Raw genomic sequence first — 27,638 nt, 5'->3', positions numbered from 1 at the left:
CAGGCTTTCTGTGATAATCTGGCACTCTTCTTTCAATCTAAGAACTTGAATTTCATTTTGAATTTACTACTTCTAAAAAGCTGGAGAAATCAAACAATTCTATAAGACTTTGTGTGTAGGGCGCTACAGACATGGCCTGGGAATTTTATGTAAGATAACACAGGAGTGTAATCTTTTTTCCCTACTATTGCAAGTAAACAGGTGAGGAAGCTTCCTTTAAATACAAAATCAATCTTGGCTTCTGACCCTTGCCTGCCTAAAATTCTTCACCTGGTTTCTGTGAAGGTATCAGAGCCCTTGGCCACTTCTATGAATAAAGTTATAGCCTCTGTATGTTTCCCTAAGTCATAATAAGAAGCTGTAGTTAGACCTTAACTGGAAAAAAAAATCTTGATCCCAAAGATTTAAAAAACTACAACCCTACTGGTAAAATTCTGGAAAATACCTGCATGGCCAGCTTATGGCTTTTAGGTGTTATTTTATGCAGACGACACTCAGATTATTGTATCCATCATGGATTGTGTGCATTCAATAGTCATCCATTTTAAAAACTGCGTGAAGGCAATTTTTGTATGGATGAAATAAGATTGTCTTACATTAAACTGAGAAAAGACTGAGGTCATCATCTTTAGTTGTCACCCCTCAATTTAGAGTAACAGTGGGTGGCCAAATGTTCTGTGGCTTCCACCTGTCCCTATTAAGTCTGCCAAGAATGTTGGGGTGATTTTTGATCAGCAACTCTCCGTGGATCTTCAGGTGGGCCGCACGGTATCTTCAGGCTTCAACTTTAATAGATCTTTAAGTAAAATCTTTGCTTTTTATCCGTTAACAGCACGGAAAACAGTTGTTCTTGCAATGATCTCATCATGGATCGACTACTGTAATGCCCTTTATTTGAACGTTGATAAACTTCCTTTGAAAAATCTGCAAACTGCAAATGCAGAAGCTAGGCTTATCTTGCACATTCCCAAATACCAATCAGTTTCTGGTGAACTTCATAAGCTACATTGGCTTCTGTTAGGAAGAGAAATGTCTTTAAGTCCCTTTGTATCACTCACAAAGTTTTGCACAAAATGGGACCTAGCTTTATTAGCTCTAAGTTTCAATGGTATTCTCCAACCAGGCCGCTTTGTTCAGCCAAACATCACCTCATGTTGGTTCCAAAGATTTGTCAGGCCAGACTCGGTGGCAGATCCTTTTCAGTAGCCACTGCTAAACTGTGGAACTCTCAACCCCTCCATCCATGAAGCATGGAGAGTCCTTTTGATTTTAGAAAAGGTCCTCAAAACATGTTTTTTGCTTCTTAGGAACTCAAAATGTTTTTTTCGGGTTGGCTGCTCTTAGGCTTTTCAGTGGTTTTTCAGTGACTTTAGAGACTTGAGAACTTCTGGTTAATGGGTGCTTTACATATTTGTTTTCATTTCATTTCACATCATCCAAAACCAAGCATCACCTCACGCTTGTTGCTTTTCTAACATCATATCATCTTCAAAGTCTCATGCGTTGTATACACATTTTACAGGGATTTCCTGATTTGTTGAAGCCAGAAAATGATCACATGCAACCCGTCTAGAGCTCTTCGCTCTTTAAATAAGCTTCTTCTCACCATACCCTGCTTTAAACATTCTGGACTGGGTGGCAGAGCTTTCCCCATTCTGGCCAGCTGTCTATGGAACACCTTGACCTTTGAACTACAGTTACTTGCAATCTATTCAGCTTATATTAGGCTGCGCCTCAGCTCTTCCCCTGTCATCCCACAGGGCCAGGGCACCTCTTTGAGTTGATAGTGTGCCTTACAAGATCAAATTAACATAACATTAGCATCCGCAGAGCAGTCTCTCTGGGGTTGCTAGCTTTGTGACTTACCAGAATTCATACAAATATTCGGAGAGGTGAAGTACATGTTGGTCCACTGATTTTGTTGCGTTGAGAGGCGTGCTTGACAGTGTCATCACATTCGTGATCGAGCTCTCGTAATGGCGGATGATTTGTAGTCATGGGCAGTGCTTGAAATTGGAAAATAGAAGTGCAGGTACTCTGTCCCAGAGAACCTGCTTGTTTCTGATTAGTGCCGGCACTCTCCAATTAAAAGTATTGCATCTGTCTTGAGAAGTGCCGGTAGTCTCCCTCTCAAAATAGAAAAGTACCGGTACTCCGTACCGGACAGTACCGGCCCATTTAAAGCACTGGTCATGGGCAAGGGTCCTCAGTCCTGGTATGATGTTGGGAAGTCCCATCCATTGTCCCAAAATACTGGCACATTGAAGCCGCTCTCTGAGTGAAATGAGGTTTTAAAGGTGCTGGAATATGTAATGCTTATTCCCTCATTATTACGCTTACAGCCTCTTTCTTCTTCCCCTCTGACCACCAGCATTTGTGAAGCCATCAGATATGCGAATGTGGTAACAAAGATGGTTTTATAGTCACCGAACTTGCCCAGGGGATTGTCTGCTATGCTTTGTTATGGGACACAGCATAGGCTCCTCGGCTCATTGTTGGCAATGCTGCTCTCTTTGTGCTCTCAGTGATGTTGTGGACATACTGCTGTTTAGTGTTGCAAATGTCCTATAGTGTTGGTGTATGTGTGGGTAGTGTTGAGTATGACCAAATGTCTGCCCCTCAGACGCAGGAGTGATCTTCCGGTTCCCTGTCCCTACTCGATGCATTTCCTTGCCGAACCCAGAGCTAGAGACAGAGTTGAAAGCAGCCGAGTAAGGGGGCTGCCCTCTCAAACACAAAGCAGCGACCCCCCCGAGAGCATTGACTTATGGGAAAATAGGATACAGGGTTCCAAGGGAGAGGCCCTCCTCCGAGTGTTATTTAATTGCAAGGCCGCTGCTGTGTGTGGGCCGAAAGCGCCGTAGGGATGTGAATTAGAGTGCTGTGCGCACTGTTCTTCAGCATGTTTCACTGAAATATTTGAGGGAGAGAATGCATACGCACGCCCACGTCTACGTGATGCGCATGCGCGTCTCCACACCTCCAACCATTGCCCTGGACTATCATCAGCAGCCGTGGCTCTCCAAGACCTGACTTCAGCAATGGGATGCACTCTGGAGAGATGAGAAGAGACCCTTAATGCAGGCACAAACTAAAAGTTCACCGTTTTTAAAACCCGACGCCCTTGGCGGGCAGGTTAGCTTTATAGATTCACCAGTGCGCCTTCTGCGCGCGGCCTTGGTGTGTAATCAGGGGAGGTAATGAAGCCGAGATATCGCGCATAATTGTTCTCATTTGAGCAGCAGGGTTGGTTTCTGGGCTGCTGATGAAAGTAATTTTTTAAGAAGGCCCACTGCTGCTTTTAGAAACTCTCCAAAGGTTATTAAGCACAACCTAATTAAGACAACCGATTCAAACAGGCACGCACAATTGCATGTTTTTTTTCTCACACGGAAAAAGAGGTTTGCAGTCATGCAGCCTTTCCTGAAATCGTTGCTGAGTGTTCTGTGTGGCCGAGGAAAGCTTTCGCGAAATTAAACTACTTTGGTCAGAAAAGGACGCAATATGGGGGTTTTATGATGAAAGAACATGCACTAGCAGCTGAAAGTTACCACCACTCTGCTGAGTGGTAATGTTGGCGGTGTTTCATTATTACCTCCCGAGGCATAGCATTACTATTGGTGATCAGTGCTGCGGTGGTAATTATAAGTGGCGGTAGATACTGGTGTGGTAAATACCACCAACAGGACAAAGGATGCTCCCCTCCGGATCATGACTTGGCCGGGGAATGACAGCTTGCACTGGGATCAGAATTTCCAGGTGCACAGACTGTTTAAGCACTGGTTATAAACGATAAAGTCTGCACCTCCCCTATAAAATTGGGGCAGGTGAATTCTACCGACTGCACCCCACCGTAAAACATGCTCTATGCCAAAAAAAGAGTTAAACAAAGGGGAGATTGTAGGAACTTTGCAGCAAATACCTTTCCCTTGTATTATCTTTCTGCGTTCTACCGTACTGAGCTTTCACTAGTTATAGTGTTGACACTAGTGAAAACAAGCTCAGCTGTCATGTCACTTGTGGTGATTGCTCCCATTTAAACTGTTTCATTTCCTGCAGTGACAGTGCACTTACCGTTAGCAGTCACCTGGTGAAGTCGCTTTTACCCCCAGACAGCACTCTCGTTGCAGATGGTATTTTGTTTGGGCCATCAATGGCACAATGACTGCCCTTTACAGAACAAGGGTGGTACAATGATGACTCTTTACAGAACAAGGGTGGTACAATGACCGCCCTTTACAGAACAAGGGTGGTACAATGACCGCCCTTTACAGAACAAGGGTGGTACAATGATGACCCTTTACAGAATAGCTTTACAGAACAAGGGTGGTACAATGATGACCCTTTACAGAATAGCTTTACAACATAAGGGTGGTACAAAGATGACCCTTTACAGAACAAGGGTGGTACAATGACTGCCCTTTACAGAACAAGGGTGGTACAATGATGACCCCTTTACAGAACAAGGGTGGTACAATGATCGCCCTTTACAGATCAAGGGTGGTACAATGATGACCCTTTACAGAACAAGGGTGGTACAATGACTGCCCTTTACAGAACAAGGGTGGTACAATGATGACTCTTTACAGAATAGCTTTACAGAACAAGGGTGGTACAATGATGACCCTTTACAGAATAGCTTTACAACATAAGGGTGGTACAATGATGACCCTTTACAGAACAAGGGTGGTACAATGATCGCCCTTTACAGATCAAGGGTGGTACAATGATGACCCTTTACAGAACAAGGGTGGTACAATGATCGCCCTTTACAGATCAAGGGTGGTACAATGATGACTCTTTACAGAACAAGGGTGGTACAATGACCGCCCTTTACAGAACAAGGGTGGTACAATGATGACCCTTTACAGAATAGCTTTACAGAACAAGGGTGGTACAATGATGACCCTTTACAGAATAGCTTTACAACATAAGGGTGGTACAATGATGACCCTTTACAGAACAAGGGTGGTACAATGATCGCCCTTTACAGATCAAGGGTGGTACAATGATGACCCTTTACAGAACAAGGGTGGTACAATGACTGCCCTTTACAGAACAAGGGTGGTACAATGATGACTCTTTACAGAACAAGGGTGGTACAATGACCGCCCTTTACAGAACAAGGGTGGTACAATGATGAACCTTTACAGAATAGCTTTACAGAACAAGGGTGGTACAATGATGACCCTTTACAGAATAGCTTTACAACATAAGGGTGGTACAATGATGACCCTTTACAGAACAAGGGTGGTACAATGATCGCCCTTTACAGATCAAGGGTGGTACAATGATGACCCTTTACAGAACAAGGGCGGTACAATGACTGCCCTTTACAGAACAAGGGTGGTACAATGATGACTCTTTACAGAACAAGGGTGGTACAATGACCGCCCTTTACAGAACAAGGGTGGTACAATGATGGCCCTTTACAGAATAGCTTTACAGAACAAGGGTGGTACAATGATGACCCTTTACAGAATAGCTTTACAACATAAGGGTGGTACAATGATGACCCTTTACAGAACAAGGGTGGTACAATGATCGCCCTTTACAGATCAAGGGTGGTACAATGATGACCCTTTACAGAACAAGGGTGGTACAATGACTGCCCTTTACAGAACAAGGGTGGTACAATGATGACTCTTTACAGAACAAGGGTGGTACAATGACCGCCCTTTACAGAACAAGGGTGGTACAATGATGGCCCTTTACAGAATAGCTTTACAGAACAAGGGTGGTGCAATGGTGACCCTTTACAGAATAGCTTTACAACATAAGGGTGGTACAATGATGACCCTTTACAGAACAAGGGTGGTACAATGATCACCCTTTACAGATCAAGGGTGGTACAATGATGACCCTTTACAGAACAAGGGTGGTACAATGATGACCCTTTACAGAACAAGGGTGGTACAATGATGACCCTTTACAGAATAAGGGTGGCACAATGATGACTCCTTACACAATGAAGGTGGTAAAATGATCGCCCTTTCCCGAATAAGGACCAGTCTTCGAGTCTCCAATGCCTTAGGAGGTGTGGGCACCTTTGTTCACTTCTGTGAGAACCAGCGCCCTAGCTTTGCTGCTGCCACTCGCAATGTTTAAGCAGCACCCTCCTGATGCCGCACCACTCTGGCATACTGAGCAGCATGATGTTGCGATAATCATCTTTGGCATCAGGCAATCATAAATGGGCATCGACCTGGCACGATATGCTGTCAGTTTTGGTACATTTGTTTTTCTAACACTGGAATTCCAATAAGAAGTTCAAAGGTAGAAGAACTATTAGATTTTTTTTCTTTTTAATTGGTGTTATTTCTGCTGACTCAAGATTTCTGCTGGCCATTTTTCCACTGGTGCACAGCAGAATTACTGGATGAAGAGCAGAGGATTGTTTAGGGCTCTCTGCAGCTCAGGTATGTATGGCAACGTTCAAGTATCCCTTTACAAGCTATGGCCTATTTTTTCTTGGTTGCATTAGGACCTTTGACACCCTTACCCTCCACTGATTGGATAAGCGTCTCTCTGAGTAAAGGCCTCTTTTGACATGGCTAGTCCCCCACTTTTTTCCTGGTTTTGATGTGGTTTCGAATTGTCGTGCACAGGGTCCCCGACAACCGGGTCCCTTGTGCCAGTGCTTCTTCCCTAAAACAAATCCCCAAGTGGTACTTCTGCCCCCCTGTAAGTCTCTATTAAGTGGTACCCTGGGTACCTAGGGCCAGGGAGCTGAATAGGGTCCCCTGGGACCACCCTCACTAGGACCCTGCCACTGCCCTTGCAGCTTGCATTGCCTTGTGGGAGGAAAAACAACAGAGTCGACATGCACCCTGACTGGGTGGCATGCCAGCACTGCCTGCAAGTAAAGGCAAGTCACCCTTCTAGCAGGTCTCACAGCCCTAAGGCTGGGTGCACTATACTACAGGTGGAGGCATATCTGCCTTGAGTAGATATATGTCCCTACAGTACTTAAGTCCATTCTTAATTGTAATTGTAATTGTAATTGTAACTGGGTTTTGTATCGCGCCAACTCACCGACAGGTCTCAAAGCGCTACTGACCAAGTACAGAACAAAGATGGAATGAGAATATATGGGTATCAGGTCTAGCAACCGACTATTGAAGCGGGAATGCGTCTTTAAAGAGTAAGGTCTTCAAGGACTTCCTAAAGTGGAGAAGGTTGGGCTCTCTACGAAGCACCTCCGGTACCTTATTCCAGATGATAGGAGCCTGCACTGAAAAAGATCTGCCTCCTTTAGTTGTTAGCTTGAAGCGTGGTCGAGACAGCAAAAAAGATCCGGACGATCGCAAGGCGCGTTTAGGTTCGTGTATTTCGAGCCTTTCTTTTATATAAGCTGGCGCCTGTCCGTGGATTGCTTTGTGGCAGATACACATGCTTTTAAACTCCACTCTCTGCACCACGGGCAACCAATGTAGCCCGCGGAGCAGAGGGGAAGCATGGGTCCTCCTCGGCACTCCAAAAATCAGACGTGCTGCGTCATTCAGAATAACCTGAAGACGGTTGATGGAGTTCTTTGGAAGGCCGAGATACAGCGCATTGCCATAGTCTATTCTAGACACTATTGTGGCTGAAACAATGGTTCGCAGTATGTTCCTCGAGAGCAAGGGGGCGAGTTTACGTAGTTGCCTGATCAGATTGGTACAGGGGCCAACTACAGCGGATACTTGGTTGGCCATCGAGAGTTCCTGATCAATTTTCATCCCAAGACTCTTGACATTGGGGCATGGTTTTGGAGAAGGTCCTAGTTCTTGTGGCCAGAACAAGTCGCTCCAGGGGGAAGCAGAGGTTGAAATGACAAGGACTTCCGTTTTGTCTGGATTGATTTTCAGCAAATTGGATGACATCCAATTCACTGCAAATCGTAGGATGTCTTGGGCCATTGATTGTGCCGATGATGTATTATCGACACTCAGCAACAGCTGAGTGTCGTCGGCATAGTTGAAAACTTTACACTTCATGTTTGCCAGGGACTCTATCAATGGTTGTAAATAAAGATTAAATAGGAGCGGCGAGAGCGCTGACCCCTGCGGGACCCCACAGACTAACATGCCCACCTCTGAGACCTGGTCTGCCAACTGGATCTTCTGCGTCCTTCTTGTTAAGAAGGCTGTTAGCCATTTAAGAGCTTGCTCTCCTATCCCAAACCTAGCCAATCTGTCCAAGAGCAGTGCATGGCTGACAGTATCAAACGCCGCTGAAAGATCTAATAATATCAGTGCGCTTGGCTTTTTACTGTCAGCCATGCATCTTAGCTCGTCCAGTACCGACAGCATTACTAGTTCTGTGCTGTGGTGGGCACGAAAACCAGCTTGCCGCTCCTGGAGAAGATGGTGAGATTCCAGGAGGGCTGACAAGGATTTTAGTACGTGCTGTTCTAGTACCTTTGACAGAAGTGGCAGCTGGGAGATTGGCCTGTAGTTCTTCAGGCTAGTTGGATCAGCTCCAGGCTTTTTTATCAAGGGTCTGACGCATGCCTCTTTGAAGGTAGATGGTAATGATCCAGTGGCTAGTGAGGTGTTTAAAAGGTCTAAGATCTGGTCTTCTAGAAGCGGTATTGCCATCCGAAGGATGTCAGGCGGGCAGGGGTCAGCGGGGGAACCAGATTTGATGGATGCTACGAGTTTTCTCAGAGTAGTAGAGTCAATGTAGGGAAAGCTGGTGAAAATTGGAGTTAAAGAGTCTGGGAGGGGCAGTTGTTCGATGTAAGGGACTGGATTATCCTTCTTGATATCAGACAAGATGGTCACTACTTTTCCAAGGAAGTATCCTTGAAAGGTATCACAATCAATCAGGATATCTGCCTTTTCCTCCTTCTTACTCAGCTCTTTCAGAATTTGGAAAGTCTCTCTCTGAATATTAGTAGCGTTGTTAATACGCCTCTCATAGTAATCCTTCTTGGCTGATGTAATAAGCTTTTTATATACTTGGAACGATGTTCGATATGATTCCCTGTCGGTATCCTTTTTAGATTTCCTCCAGCATCTTTCGAGATAGCGAAGCTTTCTTTTTTGTTCGCGTAGACCTTCGGTGAACCAGGGGGCTCCTTTCTCTACACCTTTTATTTTTTGTGTCTTTTCAGGAGCTAACTCATTAATTGATTGCCTAAGGATGGTTGTTATCATATTGTACTTTGAGTCTAGATCAGTACTATCGGAGGGGATTATAAAGTTCTGTATGTACTTGGGCATGGTTTTGGCTAGGGTCTCGGAATTCACTTTTTTCCATTGGCGCACTTTTTTAGTTTTTAACGGTAGTTTGACCTGGCAGATATCTTGCGATAAGTCATATGAGATAAGATGGTGGTCTGACCAAAAACAAGGTGAGATACTTGTGATGACCGCTTTTGGTGTCGAAGACCAAATAAGATCTAAAATATGGCCTTTTATGTGGGTTGGAACTTCCACAAGTTGTGTCAGTCCGAGGGCGGTCATGATGGTCTGTAATTTCTGGGCTGACGGATCTTGATTGCTTTTATCCCAGTGGACATTAAAGTCGCCAGTTACCAGGATATTTTTATAACGTGTGCATAGGTCTGATATAATTGGATAAAAGAGATCATTGAACATGGGAGTACTTTGGGGTGGGCAATATACTGTTAGAATAATGAGGCAGGAATTGTTCATGGTAATTTTTATCCCCAGGAAGTCAACAGTATTTGTGGTCTCAGATAGGATCTTTGTTACCATATATTGCCTTTTGAAGATCGTTGCTACACCCCCACCTCGGGCCCCCTCTGGTCGATTATGCCAGACCATATCATACCCACTGGGAAGGGCGGCGATGATATCCGGGGAAGAGGCATCACTCAACCAGGTTTCCGTGAGTGTCAGGATATCAATAGTCTCCTCCTGTAGAAGGGTGAAGATCTCTAAATGGTGTTTCTGCAGTGACCTGGTGTTAAGGGTCGCCAGCTTCAAAGGGGTTGAGCGGCTTAGGTTCTTACAGCTAGAGATGTGCAAGATGTTGTGTTCCTTGAGTGTAGCACATACACTCGGGGATAAGGTATACCTGTCAGAATTTAGTCCTAGGAGATCCGCTGAGGTATAACAGGTGCGTGTGCCAGAGTCCCCGAGGCCTGAGCCCGATCGTGCGCGGACGGGCGCAGACGGGCAGGACTCTGGCACGACTCCGGCACAGGTCCGGCGCGTCCGCTGGTCGCGTCCGCTGCGCGGAGCCATCACTGTCCGTTTTTATAGCGCTGACGATGGCCTCACTCACCCAGCCCGACCCAAGATGGCCGCCAAACCCGACGCCCAGCGCTCTCGGCGTCAATACTCAGCCGAGAGCGGGACTGGAGCTGCAGGGAAGGGGTAGGAGTGACTTCTAGGCGCTACTAAGCGCTGGGGGGTCACAGCACACCAAATAAAATCAAGGTGTGAAATTCACGAACAAAATGCCAAACTGTTAAAAATACGTTTTACGAACAAGAAAAGACAGGAGACCTCCCGGCTTCCGCCTCAGGAGGGAAAGGTGCGTACAGTGTCAGAGTTAAGTCAGTTAAGTATTGTAAGTGCCAAGGAAGCCATAAGGAGTACATAAGCTAGAAACTTGACAACTCAAGTTCCCCAGCACCATGATAGCTTCACTGAAACCAGGAGTGTTTGCTACCAAACAACTCTTTGTAATAAATCCACACTAATGCCAGTGTGGGATTTATTACACCATGTACTCAGAGGGCACCTCTGATGTGCCCCCTGAAAACCTACCGACCCTGGTGTGGGCACCGACTGGCTTCAGGCAGCCTGCCACACTCAGACATGTTTCTGGACCCCTGGGTGGAGAGCTTCGGCTCTCTGGGACCAGAAGCAATGGACATCCTGGGCAGAGGTGTCACATCTCCTCCCCCAAAGGGGAAGCTTTAAAGGCCTGCCTCCTTTGTAATGCAACCCCCCAGCTTCTGCTGCTAGAGGCAGATGGCAGCGCCCGGTTTACACCCCCCCTTTGGACGGGAAAACCTTAAGAGAATAGGAGGTGTGCCCATCTCTGCCAACTGCACCCCTTACATGGCGGAGGTGAGGTGAAGCACAACTTTCAGTCCCCCACATCTTGAAGATGGGGAGACCCCTCCAATCAGGACTAGGTCTGTGCTCCCTCTCACAGGAGGGTGGCATAATGAAGGATGTAATCACCCCAGGTAGGGTGCCCACTGCTACTTCCCTAAAACGCCCCTGAATTCAGTATTTAATCGGCTGTCCCCGACCTAGAAACTAGAACTGCAACAACGTAGGAAGAAAGAAGAAATCCCTGTAGAGAAGACTCAAGACGACAACTGCTTTGGCCCCAGCCCTACCGGCCTGTCTCCAGCTTTGATGAACCTGGAACCTGTCTCGCAGCCAGCAACCTCTGAAAACCCTGGGAGGACTGCTGCCGTCAAAAAAGACTCCAATCTCCTGAGGACAGCGGTGCTGTCCATAAGAAACCTACTCCAAGGACCTTCAGGCAGATCTACATCTCCTGCCCACTCTGCACCCAACACCCACGGCCCGAGTCAAAATGGCTCACCTATGCACTGAAGTCTCCCCAACAATCTTGACCTCGAGTCCAGCATTGGCTGACCTCTCCTGATCTCAACGGTGGTGGCTGCAGTGTGAATCCAGAGGCTCCCTCTGACTGCAACCAGCTCTGGCAAGAAGACTCAGACGCCAAAAGTCAGTCCTGCACCCGAAGCCCCTGGGCCTTGGTGAGCTGAACCGACGGTGCTCCTACGATTCCCTACTTCTGCTGTCGTTGGTCTCCCTCCTGCAACCAGTGCTGCTGGTGGTGAATCTTTGGTGCAGCTTTGTGCCCCCCTCCATGTGCCTGATATAGCCGCCAAAGCTTGACCCCTGCAACCGATCTACTTACTTGTAAGTAGTGTGACTTCGAGCACCCCCAGTCTCCATTGAAACATATTGGGCCCAACTCTGATTTTGACCTCTGCATCCGGCTGCCCTGTGTTGCTGGTGGTGCAATTTTGGAACTCACCTCACTCTTGCCCCTTGCTGACTTTTGGTCCTGAAGACTGGAATCGTAATTGTGATACTTACCTGTTTAACCGAAATATTGTGTTCCCTATAGGATAATATTGAACTGCTCTGAAAATATTCTAAGTGTCAATTTTTACAAGTAAAAATGTATTTTTATTTAAAAATGTAGTTACCTGATTAAGAAGATCTTGGCCTTAAGATAAAATACAAACAAATTATATTTTTCTAAAATTGGTGTGTATCTCCTATTTGACTAGTGTCTCCATTATTAATCAGTGTTGTGCAATAAATGTCTTGAACCCCTCTGTGTTAGGCCTAAGGCTGCTCACCCACACTACCACTAATAGAGCACTTTGGGTTTTACATTGAGCCCTGTACACTTTTGGGGAACCCCTGAACTATATGCATGGTATAACTGCCTAATGGGCATACCATATACAGAGCCAGCTTCCTACATCCAAAACCCTTTAAAGCAAATCTTGGCTGCATTGATGACTAGGGGCTGTTTGCCCCCGCTATATATCTTATGATATTATGTGGGGTTCAGGAAATCACTGTACAATAGACAATCTGAATACTTATTGTGACTGCGAATCACACGCCTATGAAGACCGGATATTTCATTATATTTATGTGTAGTGACTAGTTAGCCTGGAATGTAGAGAGCAGGGATGTTGTCATATGCCCGCCCTCTCTCGTTCTTGGTAGCACGTATTCTTGAAAACTCAGTTTACTGTGTTATAGAGTTTCCTAGGTGGCGCCAATCTTTCCAGTTCTTGCTTCTCTTTTACCAATCATTATAATCTAGTCCTTCATTCAAGTGTGATAATATGAAGTTAGCAAACACTGCAGCTCCCACAAGGCAGTTGTTTATTAAATAGATGCCGACAATTGTAAAAACGGTGTCCCGCTACTTTGAAATCCTTTTTGTAGTCTAGATGTAGGTTGAAGCGTGACATTAAGGAAACACATATTGCCAGGCTAGTTAAGGCCCTGAAAGTTCACTGGTTCACTCGGTCTTGTACAACTGACTTGTCCATACAATCTTAGTGGGACAGACCTAGGACCAGCACACCAGACTGCCCCAGAGTCAGGTGTGTGCAGACCAGTGCTTTAAATGGGAAAAAATAAGTGCAGGTACTCATTAGAATAGAGGCGTAGCAAGTGGGCGGGGCGAAGAGCAATATATGATCGTACCTAATGACTTCTGTAGCAGTTGCAGCACATGTCAAAACACACGAGAAATGCGTTTATGGCAATAAAATAAATTAACCCATTACACATAATTACATGCTCCTCGGAAGCAGAGCGGAATCTGCCCTGGAGGAGAAACCTAACCTGCACCTGCCGTGCTGTGGATCGGGGTACCGGTACTCTCCCTGGCTACAGAGCAGTGCAGGTACTGAGGGCAAAAAAAATCGGAAGTGCCGGTACCCAGAACTGGTGAGTACCGGCCCATTTAAAGCACTGGTGCAGACGGCATTCCAAAGTGCCTCATCCATGCCTGCTTCCAGTTATGGATTAGAATGACAGAGGTAGGATATTTGCCCAGGTGTGTGTGTCTTTCTATCTTTTCTCTCTCTCTCTTCCTCTCTTTCTCTCTCTTTCTCTCTGTTCATTTAGACAGGGGCGGCTCCTCCGCAATGGTGGAGGAGAGTCACCCGACTGGCTCAAAGCCAGCAGGTGAAATGTAAAACGATGTTCTATCATCGTTTTATTTTCCATTTGCCGGCTCTGTGCCAGTGTGTAGGGAGGTTGGGGCTGGGCCATGGGAGGGGGGAGGAGCGGTCTATGTGCACTAATAAGTGCGCATGTGTGTTTTGCTGACTGCACTTTGACATCATCCAGGTTCAGATGTGCTTCTGTCCATTCAAGCAGGGTCCCATTTTCAAACGTTTGAGGTGATTCAGTTGATATTGAGGTCTTCTGGACCAGGCTGGTTGCTCTGAGAGGCCGGTGCTGCTAGGGCTGGGTAGGTGAAACCTACTCTTCCCTAGCACAGTTTTTTAGAGGCCTCGATGCAAAGCCTGAACCTCTCCTGGTATCCCTACAATCCTGTCTTTGACATCAACCACAACGCCCTCCATGCCAGGCCTTTCAGTTAGAGGGTAGTGGGCCTCTTACTGAAGGAACCTTCTGGTGAATATTAAAACAGTTTCTTTGCCTAGTACTGCATTTCTAACAATTATCAATAATAAGCATTCTAGAATGTTCCTTTGTTTGATGAACCCTGCCTCGTTCTTCAGACATATTGTGACGTCATACACCAAAAGGCCATTTTACATTTCTAGGTTCTTATATGTGGGTTTTGGCTGTTTGCTTGTGTCCCTACAGAAAAATTCCCCCATCTCCTACTGAGGACCATGAACTACGTTATGCTATGTTGTGTTATGCTGCCTTTGTGCTGTTTCGCACCAATGGGCACTACATAATTAAACAACGCAGCTGATGCAGGTGGCAAAATGCCCGTCGGCAGGATGGCAATAGGGAGCGGGGCAACAGGCGGGAAACCCATGTAAATAATAAATAGGAATGGGCAACCCATGTAAATAATAAATAGCATCGGACAATTCGCATGGGCAGACATCCACGCCTAGAGTGCGTCAGTGTTTACCCTGCTGTTAAATATATCCCCAAATTGCCACATTACACTTTTTCTCTCTCCCGTGGCACTACACTTTGTGGCCAGTAGCAGTCCTATAAATGCTGTGTACTGCAAAAAGAAAGAAAATGTGCTAACTTGCTGTACTTGACAATTGCTGTATTCTATAACCTGTCTTATTGGGGCCCAGCTCCAAGTGACCAAGTCCCTGGCCTTTTCTATTTGCATGGGGCTCTTATTAAACAATGTCTTTAACTCAAGGTTGTTTCGTATAACGTAGATGTTCAGGCGGGGTTTTGGGCCGGGGCCATCCTTGTTCAACATGCTGCTGCTTTGGTTTCAGGGGTGGAAAGAACGAGCCGGAGCCCGAGCAGCCCACCCCCAGGAAAGTGGCCATCCGGAGGATCCACTCGGTCAGTGAGTTCGATCCCGATGTGTTGGACAGCATGCACTCCTTGGGCTGCTTCCGGGATAAGGGCAAGCTGAAGCTGGAGCTGCAGAATGACGAGTGAGTAGCGACTCGCGGTGCAGTACTTGAGGGCCGCGTGTGGTATGGTCAGGGTGCAGAGGATGTAGGGACTGGAATGTAAAAGGGCTAAAAATACTTGACAAAACTTGTTGTGCTCCTAAACAAGGCATTTTTTAAATAGAATTTAACACAGAGAGTGGGGTGTTCCGTTTTAAGCCCTTCCAATAACTGCATCTGAAGAAAATGTATCCCAGTAGTATTAATTGGTGCCACAGGATCTCACACGTGGTCAGTGGGGAGAATAAAAAATACAGCAGTGTTTTCTTGGTTTTCCACTAAGCTTCAGAAACACATCTCCTTCTCCTGACCATAAGACCATACCTCTTGGGTGTAAACTTGTCCCATATTATCAAAGGGCAAAGAGCAGAGTGAGTGTTTGCAACCCGTTTTCTGTGCTCCTAGATCCCTTTGAATTTACAGAAGTGACTGCAGACGTTGTGTGGACCCTTCTGTAAAACACATTCCACAGGCATTTGTTTATGCTAGCGTAGTACGACATGGATGTCCTCCATTTTCATGGTAGCTTGGCCCGTGCTCCTGACCAAATGAATGCCTTTGCTCATGCACCCATGCCATATTACAAAAGAGACAGATGGGTAGAAGTAGGATATAGTCCCAAGCAAGAGCTGCTCTGTCAGTGTCTCTGCAGGTACACATGGCACCACCGCATTTGAAACAGAACAAGAAGACCCCCTTGGGAGTTGAGTGCCTTTCTGTAGAGAAATCCTGAGCAGTGGTTAGAGCCAATGTAGAATGTTTCAACTGTTACAATATCTTCAGGATCTGAGCTAGCTCATAGCACAACCACGTGTCCTGGAGGGAACTCATTTCATGTGCAGGTCGGATTGCACAGGAATACAAACTGGATCCCTTTGCTTATTTTGTAATTCAGGCCTACACAAGCACACCTCCCAGGAACCAATTCACTCACACAAGATCACTCCTCAACTGGGCCACAAAAGCATACCTGAACAACTGGAAACATAAAAGCACACTCTCTTCACTAGACCACAACAGCATACCTGTTCCTCTGCTCCATGAGAGAACACCTTGACTTACAGTACATGAGATACTGCAGCACAACTTCTGCAATAGAGCAAACTTCTCTACTAAATGTAAGAAGCATACCACCTCCACTAACATACACTCCATTAGGCTAGACAATCACCTCCTCCACCAGTCAACAACATCTAGTCCGTTAAATGATACCTATTGCGCTAAAGCACACTGCTGCACTCTACCACTATTCAACAGACCCTTCTGTAGACCACCTACACTCCAGCAGATCTAGCATCCTAATTTACAGAACTTCATTAGATCATATATGCTATTCTTAATAACATCGCCACAGTGAGATGACACAGCCTCCAAATAATACCTCTTCACCTGAGTTACATCTTCCACAAAATGTCACCTTCTCCAGTAGACCCCATCTCCCTAGTACACGGCACCTCCTCTAGACCACACGTCTTCCACTAGGTCACATCCCCTCCACCGGATCACACCTCCTACACTTAACCACTTCTCCTTCACCAGACCACATATACAATTAATAGACCACATCATCTGCCTGAGACTTCACTAGGCTACTGCACTAGGTCACATCTGTACTAAATTGTATATTCTCTACTAGACGACATCTCCTCTACTAGCCCCCACCTCTCTACTAGACCACACATTTTCCTTTATAATATTACTCATTTACTAGACTACATCAACATTAGACCCCACTTCCACTAGCCCAAAGCTTCTGTTTTTCTCTTGTCCAATGGGGCAGTGAACTTCTCATCCTGCAGAGCCTTGGGACTTCACTTCCAAAGGGGATGAAATGCTTGCTTTAATGTTGCAGAGGAGGTACTGACTCCAAACACATCTTACTCGATAAAGGATTCACCTTCTCACTGGGCTGGCATTATCCATGCGCAACCTGTTGTCGTTTGTTATGTTATGTTATAAGAAATTTATAGAGCGCACGTACACCAGAGGGTTTCATGGCGCTAATTGTAGCAGAGTGACGCGATGGGTGAGCTAGTTGTATGAGAGTGCAAACAGCTGTGTTTTAAGGGCTTTTCTGAAACCCATAAGGTTATCCTGTATTCTGATGTCCAGGGGCAGCGAGTTCCAGAAGCAGGGTGCAAGGTACGAGAATTTAAGCCCCCCTTGGCGTTTGAGTTTGATAGACGGAGTGGCGAGCAGCCTGCGGTTGCCAGACTGTAGATTGCGACTTGGGGTGTATTTCACAATACGGCTACTGAGAAATTTGGGGCTCCTGCAGTGCAGGGCTTTAAAGAGTAGGCAACCGATTTTAAAGGCCGCACGCTGTGCGACTGGGAGCCAGTGTAGTTTGGCCAGCAGAGGCCTGGCAGAGTGCCAATTGGGTTGCTTGAATATTAGTCTGGCTGCTTGGTTCTGAACCGTTTGTCAGAGCTGTGCTTTTTATCCCTTATTCTCCCTTCAGCGAAAACCAAGAGAAAATGATCTATTACCTCCTTCTTGATCGGAAAGAGAGGTACCCCAGCTGTGAGGATGAAGACCTGCCTCCAAGAAATGATATAGGTAGGTCTGTGAATCTTGGAAGGACTTGTGACTCATCTCTTGCGTTCCTTTCTTTCCTTCTTTTTACCCTACTTTTCTTCCTTCTCCTCTCCTTCATTATTTGTATGTTTCTACCTCATTTTTGCTTCCCTCTTTTCATACATTTTCTCTGATGTCATTCATTTTCCTTATCTTTTTTCCTCTTAACTTCTTTCCTGTCTTCTTTCAATAATTTCTCTTCTGTTTTCCTTCCTTTCTTCCACTGTCGCTTGTTTATTCCATAAAGCTTCTTTCAATTCCTATCTTGCTTCCATCACTATTCTTCATTTTCTTCATGAGCTGCAAAACTTCATCAGTTATTATCCATACATTAAAAATCTCTCTCTGATTTTGGCTACACTGTAGAGGATCGTAAAGTTGTGCTGCTCTCAAAAGAATTCTCTATGCTCTGATGACGTATATTGATCTTTTGATTTTTGACCCTCAGACCCCCCACGAAAGCGGGTTGACTCCCCAATGCTGAACCGCCATGGCAAGCGCCGGCCGGAGAGGAAATCCATGGAAGTTCTGAGTGTGACGGACGGGGGCTCACCTGTGCCAGCTCGCAGGGCGATCGAAATGGCACAGCATAGTCAGAGGTGAGCCATATGTTCATTGCACACCAAACTTCAGGTGTTGGGTAGATTATGGGCATATTAGGACATTTTACAACAGGTTTTCTCTTTCTTCAAGGCATTTCATGACTCAATTTCTGTACTCTTTATTCTCCAGTGGCACTCCCATTCTCAGTGCTGGGAGGCTTTGAGTGTCACTGAACTCACTTTGGGGCTCCCCTACTACGGAGCCGACCACAGAAAGGTTGTGAATGGCGATTAAGAATACCGTCCCTTTCACAGACTGTGGACTGAGGTCACACATAGAGATAGTGGGCATGACCAACAAGCCATTACTTGATGTGATAATGCCACTGATGGTTTAAGTGCTGTACCGATCACAAAGTGCAAATAGGAGTAAAAGATAGACATCAAGGAATGAGTGAATGGGACCCAGTTCCAAGTGACCAAGTCCCTGGCCTTTTCTATTTATATGGGGCTCTTATTAAACAATGTCTTTAACTCAAGATTGTTTCATATACCATAGAACTTCATCATGGGAAATTAAGGCTTACAAATCACAAAATACATCTGTTTGAAATAGTACTATATATTACTCATTTGTGTGTATGCTATTTGTGACCATTCTTAATCAAAACAGGATGAGGGAGAAAATGATATGGGGAGTTTCCTCAGTTCTTCAAACATTCATCTATCAGTACTACTACAGAGAGACTCTCCTACATTGGGTCTCCTACTGAATCAGAGGGGGACACTGCTGTTTTTTTAATAGACTTTAGAGATTTACCACTTGCTGACAGGACAGATACCTCATCCTAGCAAACAATGAGTATCCTTCCAAAAGTGAGCACTCCTCAATATTCCTGAATTTGCAAGGTTGGACCTTTTTCTTCTAGCATGTCTCTTATTTCTCCCATGATCCTGCAGGTCCCGGTCTGTCAGCGGTGCCTCCACTGGCCTGTCCTCCAGCCCACTCAGCAGTCCCAGGGTAAGTATTTCCCAGGTGGCTTTTCTCTATGGCTTCATCAACAGTTTAAACTTACATGGGCCATGTTGGCTCAGTTAGGTGGGTCAAGGCATCCTAAAGAACCCATTTTGTGTTGCATTGTCCCAAAGTACAGAAAGACCTTATCCTACGTACAAGGTTGTGGTTGTCACACTGTGATGCATCACAAAGGACTAGCGGTACCACTGTAAACCCATTTTGAAGTCATAATCCCATTGCCACTAATTCCAAGACATGGTAGGAAGACATAGGCAAAAGAGTCTATTTTTTTGGTAGAGCTCTGTGGACTCAACTAAAGGAAAATTGAGAATTCCACAATAGGCCAAGGCCTTACATGTTGTTATATGTCAGACTTGCATCTTAAGATTCAGTAGAGGTGAGATTGAGCAGCTCAAGGGACAGAATGGGCCTATCTTGCCACTGCCAGACTCATGTCTATAGACTTTTCAGATGGCCCAATCTCCTGAAAATCTCAGTATTTCCCTACAGGCTGGTGGCTACTTATTGCCATTCATTTTCGCCATGACTTTCAGCCTATGTTTTGAATTAATTTGGCTCCAAAAGTATGTATCAGCTAGTGTTATACAGAAACTAAATATAATCCTAATAAACAAAAATTTCATAGTTTGAATACTTTTATAAATAATAGAATATCCTTCATGACTCGATCTTGGAGGTGGTGAGTGATGGGACTTTGTGTAATGCTACATTGTTCTCTTCAGCCATGATTTCTTAACAAGACAACAGCTAGACACTTTTTACAATCTTCTCTTCAATTCATGTTATAAAATATATACCAGCAGACACTTTTCACCCATTTTTAGTCAGAAAGTTGGATGAAAGTGTGCCCAGACATGTCACCATGAGACTGCGGGACTATAGTGAAGACACATCACACACCTCTGTGAGAGAAGGTATTATTAGGAGCGGGTCAGCCTCTTGTTATACTAAGGGAAAGGGATAGACAGCCTGAGAGAGATGGGGAACTGGGGCTACAGAGGGAACATAGGATCTTTAAAGGCATAGAGAAAGACCAATCAACTTAATCACAAGACAAGGTAGTCATTCAAATTTGAGAAGATACACTTTTTTTAGGAAGAGATAGAAAGACAATGGGTGGCACCTTGGTAGTGTGGAGCCCCCAGCACTGATTTGCCCACCTTCTCATGCTCTAGCGTGTGGCTGAATGCTGCTTTCGAGGTGGGAGGGCTGAAAAACTATGTCCCATGAAAACACTATGTCCCATGAGTGCAGCAATATTGATAACAATACCATGTCATGCCACATTATTCCATCTCATTGTCAAGACATCAATGCCCACTGGGCAATTTTCTGTCCCTCCTTGCCAGAGTCCCGTTTTCACTTTTTCCCCTTCGCCGCTGGATACCGCCGATGGGGAGGACCCCCGAGCCATCTGGCAGTCCAAAGCCGTGCACCGCTCACCAGATCCGAAGACCCAGACGCTGCCGGCTAAGACCAGCCTGGGAGAGAAGCCACTGCACACCATAAAGTCTAACCCTTTACCTATGGCCTTGGCCTCCTCCTCCCCACCGCATGATTCCTCATCTCCACCTCATCGCTCCCCTCTGTCCCCACCCTTCTTCCCTACCTCACTTCCTGCTCGTTTCTTCCCTGGTACTAAAACCGCCACCAAATCTGTCCCTTTGACGCAGGTGACCCCCCACCCTTCTCCCCGAGGTAGCCCCCTCCCTACCCCGCTGGGAACCCCAGTTCACACGCCCAAAGACAGCCCGACGGGAACGCCCAGCGGCACGCCCCCATCCAGTCCGGGAGTTGGCGGAGTGGCCTGGAAGACGCGACTCAACTCCATCAAGAACAGCTTTTTGGGATCACCACGCTTTCACCGTCGGAAATTGCAAGGTAAGTTGACTTACTGATCTTTGATTGTAACAGTTTGAAATGTTCTTTAGTGCAAAAAGGGATTGTGCATCTCAGTACATCCATAGTAGATAAAAAAGCATCAGAAGTCAGCAGTCAAGCTTTGTCCTCATTCCTCCACAGCTTTTGTTTTCCTTGCAAGCACTGCTTCCATCCCTGTACACAGCTTAGCAAAAAACTGAAAATTCTGGTTGACGAGCAGGTGTAAGGATTACTTCCATTTCTCTACCTGCTCTCATCTGTCTGACTATGGCAGAAAGCGTTAGCCTTTTTATTATTTCTATCAATATGCAATTCCTTCAGTAGCAAAATGGCATCTCTGACTCTCTACCCTTTCTGTCCTTCTCACCTCTCTGCATGAATCTCCACCCCAGGTAGACCAGCTTGTTTATTTTTTGTCTAGTTCAGTCACAAGTCCTTTTCCTAAATAAACCCCATCAAGATCTTCCTGTTCCCTCCATGTCATCTATCTTATAGGGTCTCATAAGTGCATGATTTAGAATTTCATGGACAATACCCCATTCATCAGGTGGCGGAGGACATTACCTCATCCACTTTGACCGATATCCATCTGGTAAATATATAGATGACTTCAGGGCCAGCGATCATCTATGCACATTGGAAAAGAACCACTGTTACAGTGGTATCCTTCAATGTACAAATCGTTTTGTGGACAGCCACCATCGTTTTTCACAGCTGCCCACCATTGCATTTTACATATACATTTTTTTCAGTAACAAACTCCCAAAGCAGAAGTGTATTACTAAAAAACAAAAAGCTAATGACCCCCCACCCTGGGATTATTCTACCAGGGAATGGAGTCATTATTTGTTTTTCCATAACTGACCACCAAGCTTTTCCTGACGGTCACGGACAGGGGGAAAAAGGCTTTACACCGTCCACCCTAAATAGAGCGGACAGTGTAATGCCTTTCCTCTTCCTCCAGCGGCCTCTACTGCATCTAAATGAGGCGCGCGGACCAAGGCTTTGGCGTGCAGGGTGCTCTGTCATATTTCCAAGGGAGTACCCTGTCCATCAAACTCTACATCAGACCCAAAGTCTTGGTTTGAGAACCTTTATCCTGGCATTACGTCTATAGCATGGTTTATATATGAGGTAATGTCCTACAGTTACAAGTACGCTGCCATTTCTCTTCTCGTTGGAGCTCACTATGATTCTCACCCAGGCTGACACTCTCCCTGTTAACCATCACAATCTCAAAAATACCAAAAGTGGGAAATCCTGATCTCTGTGCTTGTTATTACACAGGCTCCTTTGATGGAACTCTTTCCAGCTCTGCAATTGTAGTGTTGAGTACAAGCCCATATTTTAGATATTTTGTAAATAGAAAATAGGGCAATTTGTGTTTCAAGAGCAATTAACATGATGGTGCACATGTAATTCTGAGTTCTGACTTGTAACAGAAGATTACAGGATCAAGACTTGACCCTAATGATGTAGCTACAACTAGACAGACTGCTGCTGACATATTTCCTTGTTCATTGCTGTAGTTATGTGCACTATGCCACTCATCTTACTGCAATGTGTACTTTTTAATTCCATTTTCTTTACAATTTGTGTGCAAGCTTGAAAAAAAAGTGTGCCCCTTTAACATGTTATTGTTTACATATTAAGAAATACATGCCCCTTTTCTTGACCTCGCCCAGGTCTAACAGTTTATTAATCTAATCTCAGTGATAGAAATGTTTTTAAACAGAAAACCAGCCACCATTCAATAGTGATGTGTGAAAAAATTGGGTGCACCATTGCTGCTCCCATATCAGTTAAGTAGATAATTGGAATCAGGTGCTTCTATACATGCACCGCATGATAACTTGATGATGGTGGAGTGTCACAGACGCTTATCAGTGTGGCTTGGAGCATTCAGGATTGGTAACACTTTATGCTTAAATCAAAAGATATCTCTGACCGCCTCAGAGAAAGAATTATTTGTGCTCATTAGTTTTGGAAGAGCTGTAAAGCCATTTTCAAACACTATGGAGATCAACATTCCACACTGAGAAAATGTATTTAAAAAGCAACAAAATTCAGTATGGTGGCCAATCCACCCAGGAGTGGGTGTCCCACCATATTTGCTCTGGAATCATATTGTATGATGCTTGTAGACTCTACAAAGAGCACCAGTGCAGCAAGTAAAGATCTATAGGCCCCCGTCAATTGTGTACGCACACTGACAGATGCATGTTAAAATTGTAGGTTTGAAAATGTGCAGCAATAAAATCCATTACATCCGCTGATGTATTCCACCACCAGATACCTGTGAGCTGAGTGGCAGATTATGCATGAGTTGGGCTTTGCAATTTTGAACCTGTTGTAAATGATATTAGAGATATTTTGGGGGTCCAAGATAATCGCTGTTTGGGTCCATGAGTTGCTTGAAAAATGATGAAGTGAGCATTTTTTGGTAGGAAATACAAAATCTTTCTTAGAGTTCTAAAAATCAGAAATCATTGTTTAGTGACTTTGAAATGTGGACTGAAACAGATAAAACACCATCAAAGATAATATCCAAGCTGATCCCCACATTACATGCTGAACTGACCAGAAGTGAGCTGCCCAACTTGCTAGACTACCAATGATTTGACCAGATGGATCTATTGGAACCAAACAATTAAATTTCAGTCTTACCTGAATTGAGTTTTAAGGGAATGTTGCTCATCCAATCTGTATCTAATTTCCATACAGTTCCGGAAATTGGAGCAAGTCCTTCCTGGTTCATTTCATGCTTCAACACAATTTGTGCGCATCTGCATAGCCCTGGAAGGAGTGAGTGTCTCCAGTAAAGCCACATATAGCTTAAAAAAGTTGGAGTGAAGGAGGATCCCTGAAGAACTGTGATAACTTCACCGTCTGCATGTGGTCCAGGAGAAAAGAAGAGAAATACTGCAAGGATTTTGTCTTCGATATCTGACAGTCTATTAATGAGTATTGTGGGGGTTACAGATATCAGGGCTGCGGATCAGCACAGTTCAGCTTATTTTGAACTGAGGCAAAAGCAACCTCTGTTCCTTGAGCTGCTCTAAATTCTGCTTGTACCAGGTTCAATATATTTGTGATCTGGATGAAGGAGTTAACTTGATAATTTACTTCTCTCTCTGTAACTGTGGACATGAAGGGAGGTAATGAAACAGGACAATAATTGTCAGGAGTAGTGTAATCAGCTGAGGGCTTCTTTTGGCATTGGTGCCAAAATAGTTTGCCTCCAAGCAGAAGGCAAAATGGCAACTGACAAGAGTTGATTAATAATGATGTGTTTACAGGAACGTGAACACATCTTCCCTGGCAAGGTTAAAGGTGTGCTCATGACCTAACTAGCAGCATCGGTTTTGTTGCAGCCTCAGAAGAGAGTTGGGTAAATTCTGAGAGCTTCTGGTCTGACAGGTGAGAATGAGAGGGTACCAGAGAAAAGGGACTTACTACTGGTGTCTAGACAAATAGCGGTTGTTTCTATAAAGGAGTCAAAGTCTAAAGCATGGATGGTAGAGTTGCAGAAGTTGTTAGTAATTTAAAAATAAAAATGTCTCTGTTATAATTTTGAGCATTTATCAATTGTTCAGAAGAAAATTGACTATGTGCCTTCTTGACTTCTACTTTATATATTTTTAGGGTAGGCAAATAGATAGCGTTATCTTCTGGCAAGTAATTGAGGCACCATTTTCGATCTAGTAAATAAAAATGTATAAAAAGTTAATAGAACAAAAAAGGTGCTGCAAACATATGGCAGGAAAACATTCCTGATATTACTGTCTGAAGTAAACTGAATACTGACAGGGAACTTATGGCATGTAAATCTTGAATCACAGGTTTAGGAATACTCTTCATCTTCTTACACCTGGACTGAGAGAGAAGGTATGTTGATGACCTCACTGTCTATAGAACTAAAAGAAGTAACCAAATATGTTCACCTTTTAGAAAGGTTTATGAATAAACAGGCCATGGAGCCTGTTTAATAGAGCAATCATCTATTTCTTAGACCAGAAGGGGCCATACACCGGAAAGTGTTTAAATAGTTGACTTTGTGGGCACATAACAAGCTGTAAAAATCTCTTAAAAGAAAATGGCATTTTTGCATTAGGAAAAATATTTTTATATGGACATGAGCAGAAGACTATAGGCCTCTCCCTGTTACATTGCATTTTTATTGTGAAACACATGTGCTCAATATACATACAATATTGTTCAATCCCATAGTATTTCCGAAGTATTGACACATTAATTATAGATAAAAACTACCATATATGATGACTAGTGTTCTATATGTAGGGAGTAGCTTCCTACATAAAAAATCCCTGCCAAACAAATTCAGCAGAAGCCCATGGAGAAATAATTAAGGATGCAACCATAATTATACTGAATATGGATAAAAAATAGGCAGAAATATATGTTGTACATTTTTATTTTTATTTCTCACCAAATGTAACAGACATGTACTTCACATACTTGTTGTAAGAAATTGGATTATTAGTTGAGAGGGGTGGAACACACAATTCTTGTCAGGGTGAACCACAGAAGTCACTATATAAACCTGTGCTTAATCCTCTGGTAGTTTGGCACAAAGCAGTCAGGCTTAAATTACAGTTAATGTGTTAATTATTTATGCTCATTCAAACAGTAATAAAGTGAAAACACAAAACAAGAAAAATACCAAACCAATTCATTAAAAATAGAATACCTTTTTATAAATAAAATGACATGAAAATGAACAAAATCCAATCGACAGAACTGGAGACATACATTTTTAAAGGTTTAGGTAAAAATAGTGACAAGAAGCACAAAACGCTACTCGTGGTTATCTGATCACGCTAGACCTGTTGAGAGTCACAAGTTCAGGCCGACAGGGATGGAGCAAGGGATGGTTCCCGGAGCAGGTTATTCCTGCTGAAGAGTCACCTTTTCAAGTTCGACAAGTTCCGTTGACATTGGAAGGGGCCGCGAGGAGGAGGCTTTTGGCATGAGGAACAGGTAAGGAATTGCAGATAGTCAATGCTATAACAAGAGGAGCCGGTCATCGATGGAACTTCGCGTTGGTTGATAGCCACAGACGGTCGCTGTCACCATGAAGAGCAGGTTCCGCTTGAGTTTTGAGTGGGCAGTCGTCATAGGTGGTTGATATTTGGCACAAAGAAGTCAGTTTGCGGTTGCGAGGAGCCCAAAGCATCTGGTTCTTTGCCTTTTTTTTCAGTAGGAACTCTCACTGATGCCATCCAAGAGTCCTGGACATAGGGAACACCTCTTAGGTATTAGAAGTCAGTTCAGTAGGGCTCAGGCAAGTACAGACAAGTCCAGGCAGTTCCAGGTGGTGCTGGTCAGATGGGCAGTTTCCAGGTGGCCTCTGGCTGTAAGTTGTGTCCCTGTAGCTCACACAGGAGGTCAACCAGTTGACCCTTGGAGTCATTCTGAGTAGCCTGAGATCAAGACAAGCAGGTGCAATTTTCCTTTTTCAAACAGCAAGACAGTTGTTCCATCAGCAGTGAAGTTCTTCTTCTGAATCTTCTAGTGATCCAGAAGGGTACTGATGAGAGGTTCAGAATGTCTCACTTTTATAACTGGTGCCAACCTTTGTGTGGGGAACGCGCTGGCCTACCCCCAAAACTGGTTCCTGGTCAGTTCTTCCCACTCCCCTGGTCCTGGCTCCAAATTGTCTAAGGTGACAAAGGCAAGGACAGGCCTGATGTCAGGTTCCTTTGTATGTGCTGCAGGCTGGGCCCTTTGAAATATAATCAGGACAGGGTACAGCTCCTCCCAGCTGTCCGGTCAGGAAGACCCTCTTCCCTCACGCCTAGGCTTCCCTTGTCTCACTGTCTGGAATCAATACACAACCTACAACAGCAGAACCATTTGCAGCCATGTGACGCAGGACACTGCCAGAGAGGCACATAGGTTGGAACTGCCATCTTTTTCCAGATAAAACCCTGTTTGAGTAGTAGGTTTTAGTGCATTTTTAGAAATTCAGACATGTTGTTGTTTATATACGTACATATGACACCAGACTGACACCTATTATCAGTGCCTAGAGGCCAGACAAATTAACTGTCAAGAGTTGGAAAGGTTGGCCAGGCCACAATTTTCACTCAGTCCATTGAGTGTTAACTTGTTTGTCCACATGTCGAAACACATATTGCCATTCACACGTACCTTGGTAACCTGCTGACCTCCATTTTCCATCATTTTTAGTTCCGACACCAGAAGAAATGTCAAGTCTAACCCCGGAGTCTTCACCAGAGTAAGTGTACACCTGGTTTGTGGGCGGTGAATAAATACACTCATGTTGTACCAGGGTTAAAATGGGAATCTGAGCTATACTATGTCGAATTAAGTTTATGGAGCGCTACAGTATACATTGTTAGCTAGAGATATTTCCACAACCTACAGTGTACCAATTTGAATAAATGACTATGCAGATGTCATGTTGTGGAGAAAGGTGCAAATTTGCTGTTGCAAATGA

The 27,638-nt window shown here is 44.6% G+C and overlaps 1 protein-coding gene across 2 annotated transcripts in view; it reads left to right on the top strand.

The window, feature by feature from the left end:
- Positions 1-27,638, top strand: part of BRSK1 (BR serine/threonine kinase 1) — a 348,383-nt gene that overhangs the window by 286,974 nt on the left and 33,771 nt on the right. Inside the window, exons 10-15 of one of the 2 annotated variants that reach the window (XM_085616379.1) lie at positions 14,933-15,097; positions 17,577-17,674; positions 18,141-18,291; positions 19,195-19,255; positions 20,947-21,154; positions 27,368-27,416. In XM_085616379.1, coding sequence (XP_085472505.1) covers positions 14,933-15,097; positions 17,577-17,674; positions 18,141-18,291; positions 19,195-19,255; positions 20,947-21,154; positions 27,368-27,416 — 732 coding nt within the window. Of the gene's footprint in view, positions 1-14,932; positions 15,098-17,576; positions 17,675-18,140; positions 18,292-19,194; positions 19,256-20,622; positions 21,155-27,367; positions 27,417-27,638 lie in introns of both variants that reach the window. The other variant, XM_085616377.1, reaches the window with a different exon arrangement.

Source organism: Triturus cristatus, chromosome 7, assembly GCF_964204655.1.
Source record: "Triturus cristatus chromosome 7, aTriCri1.1, whole genome shotgun sequence".
Taxonomy (NCBI): domain Eukaryota; kingdom Metazoa; phylum Chordata; class Amphibia; order Caudata; family Salamandridae; genus Triturus; species Triturus cristatus.
This window is presented reverse-complemented; position numbering and strand designations above follow the sequence as displayed.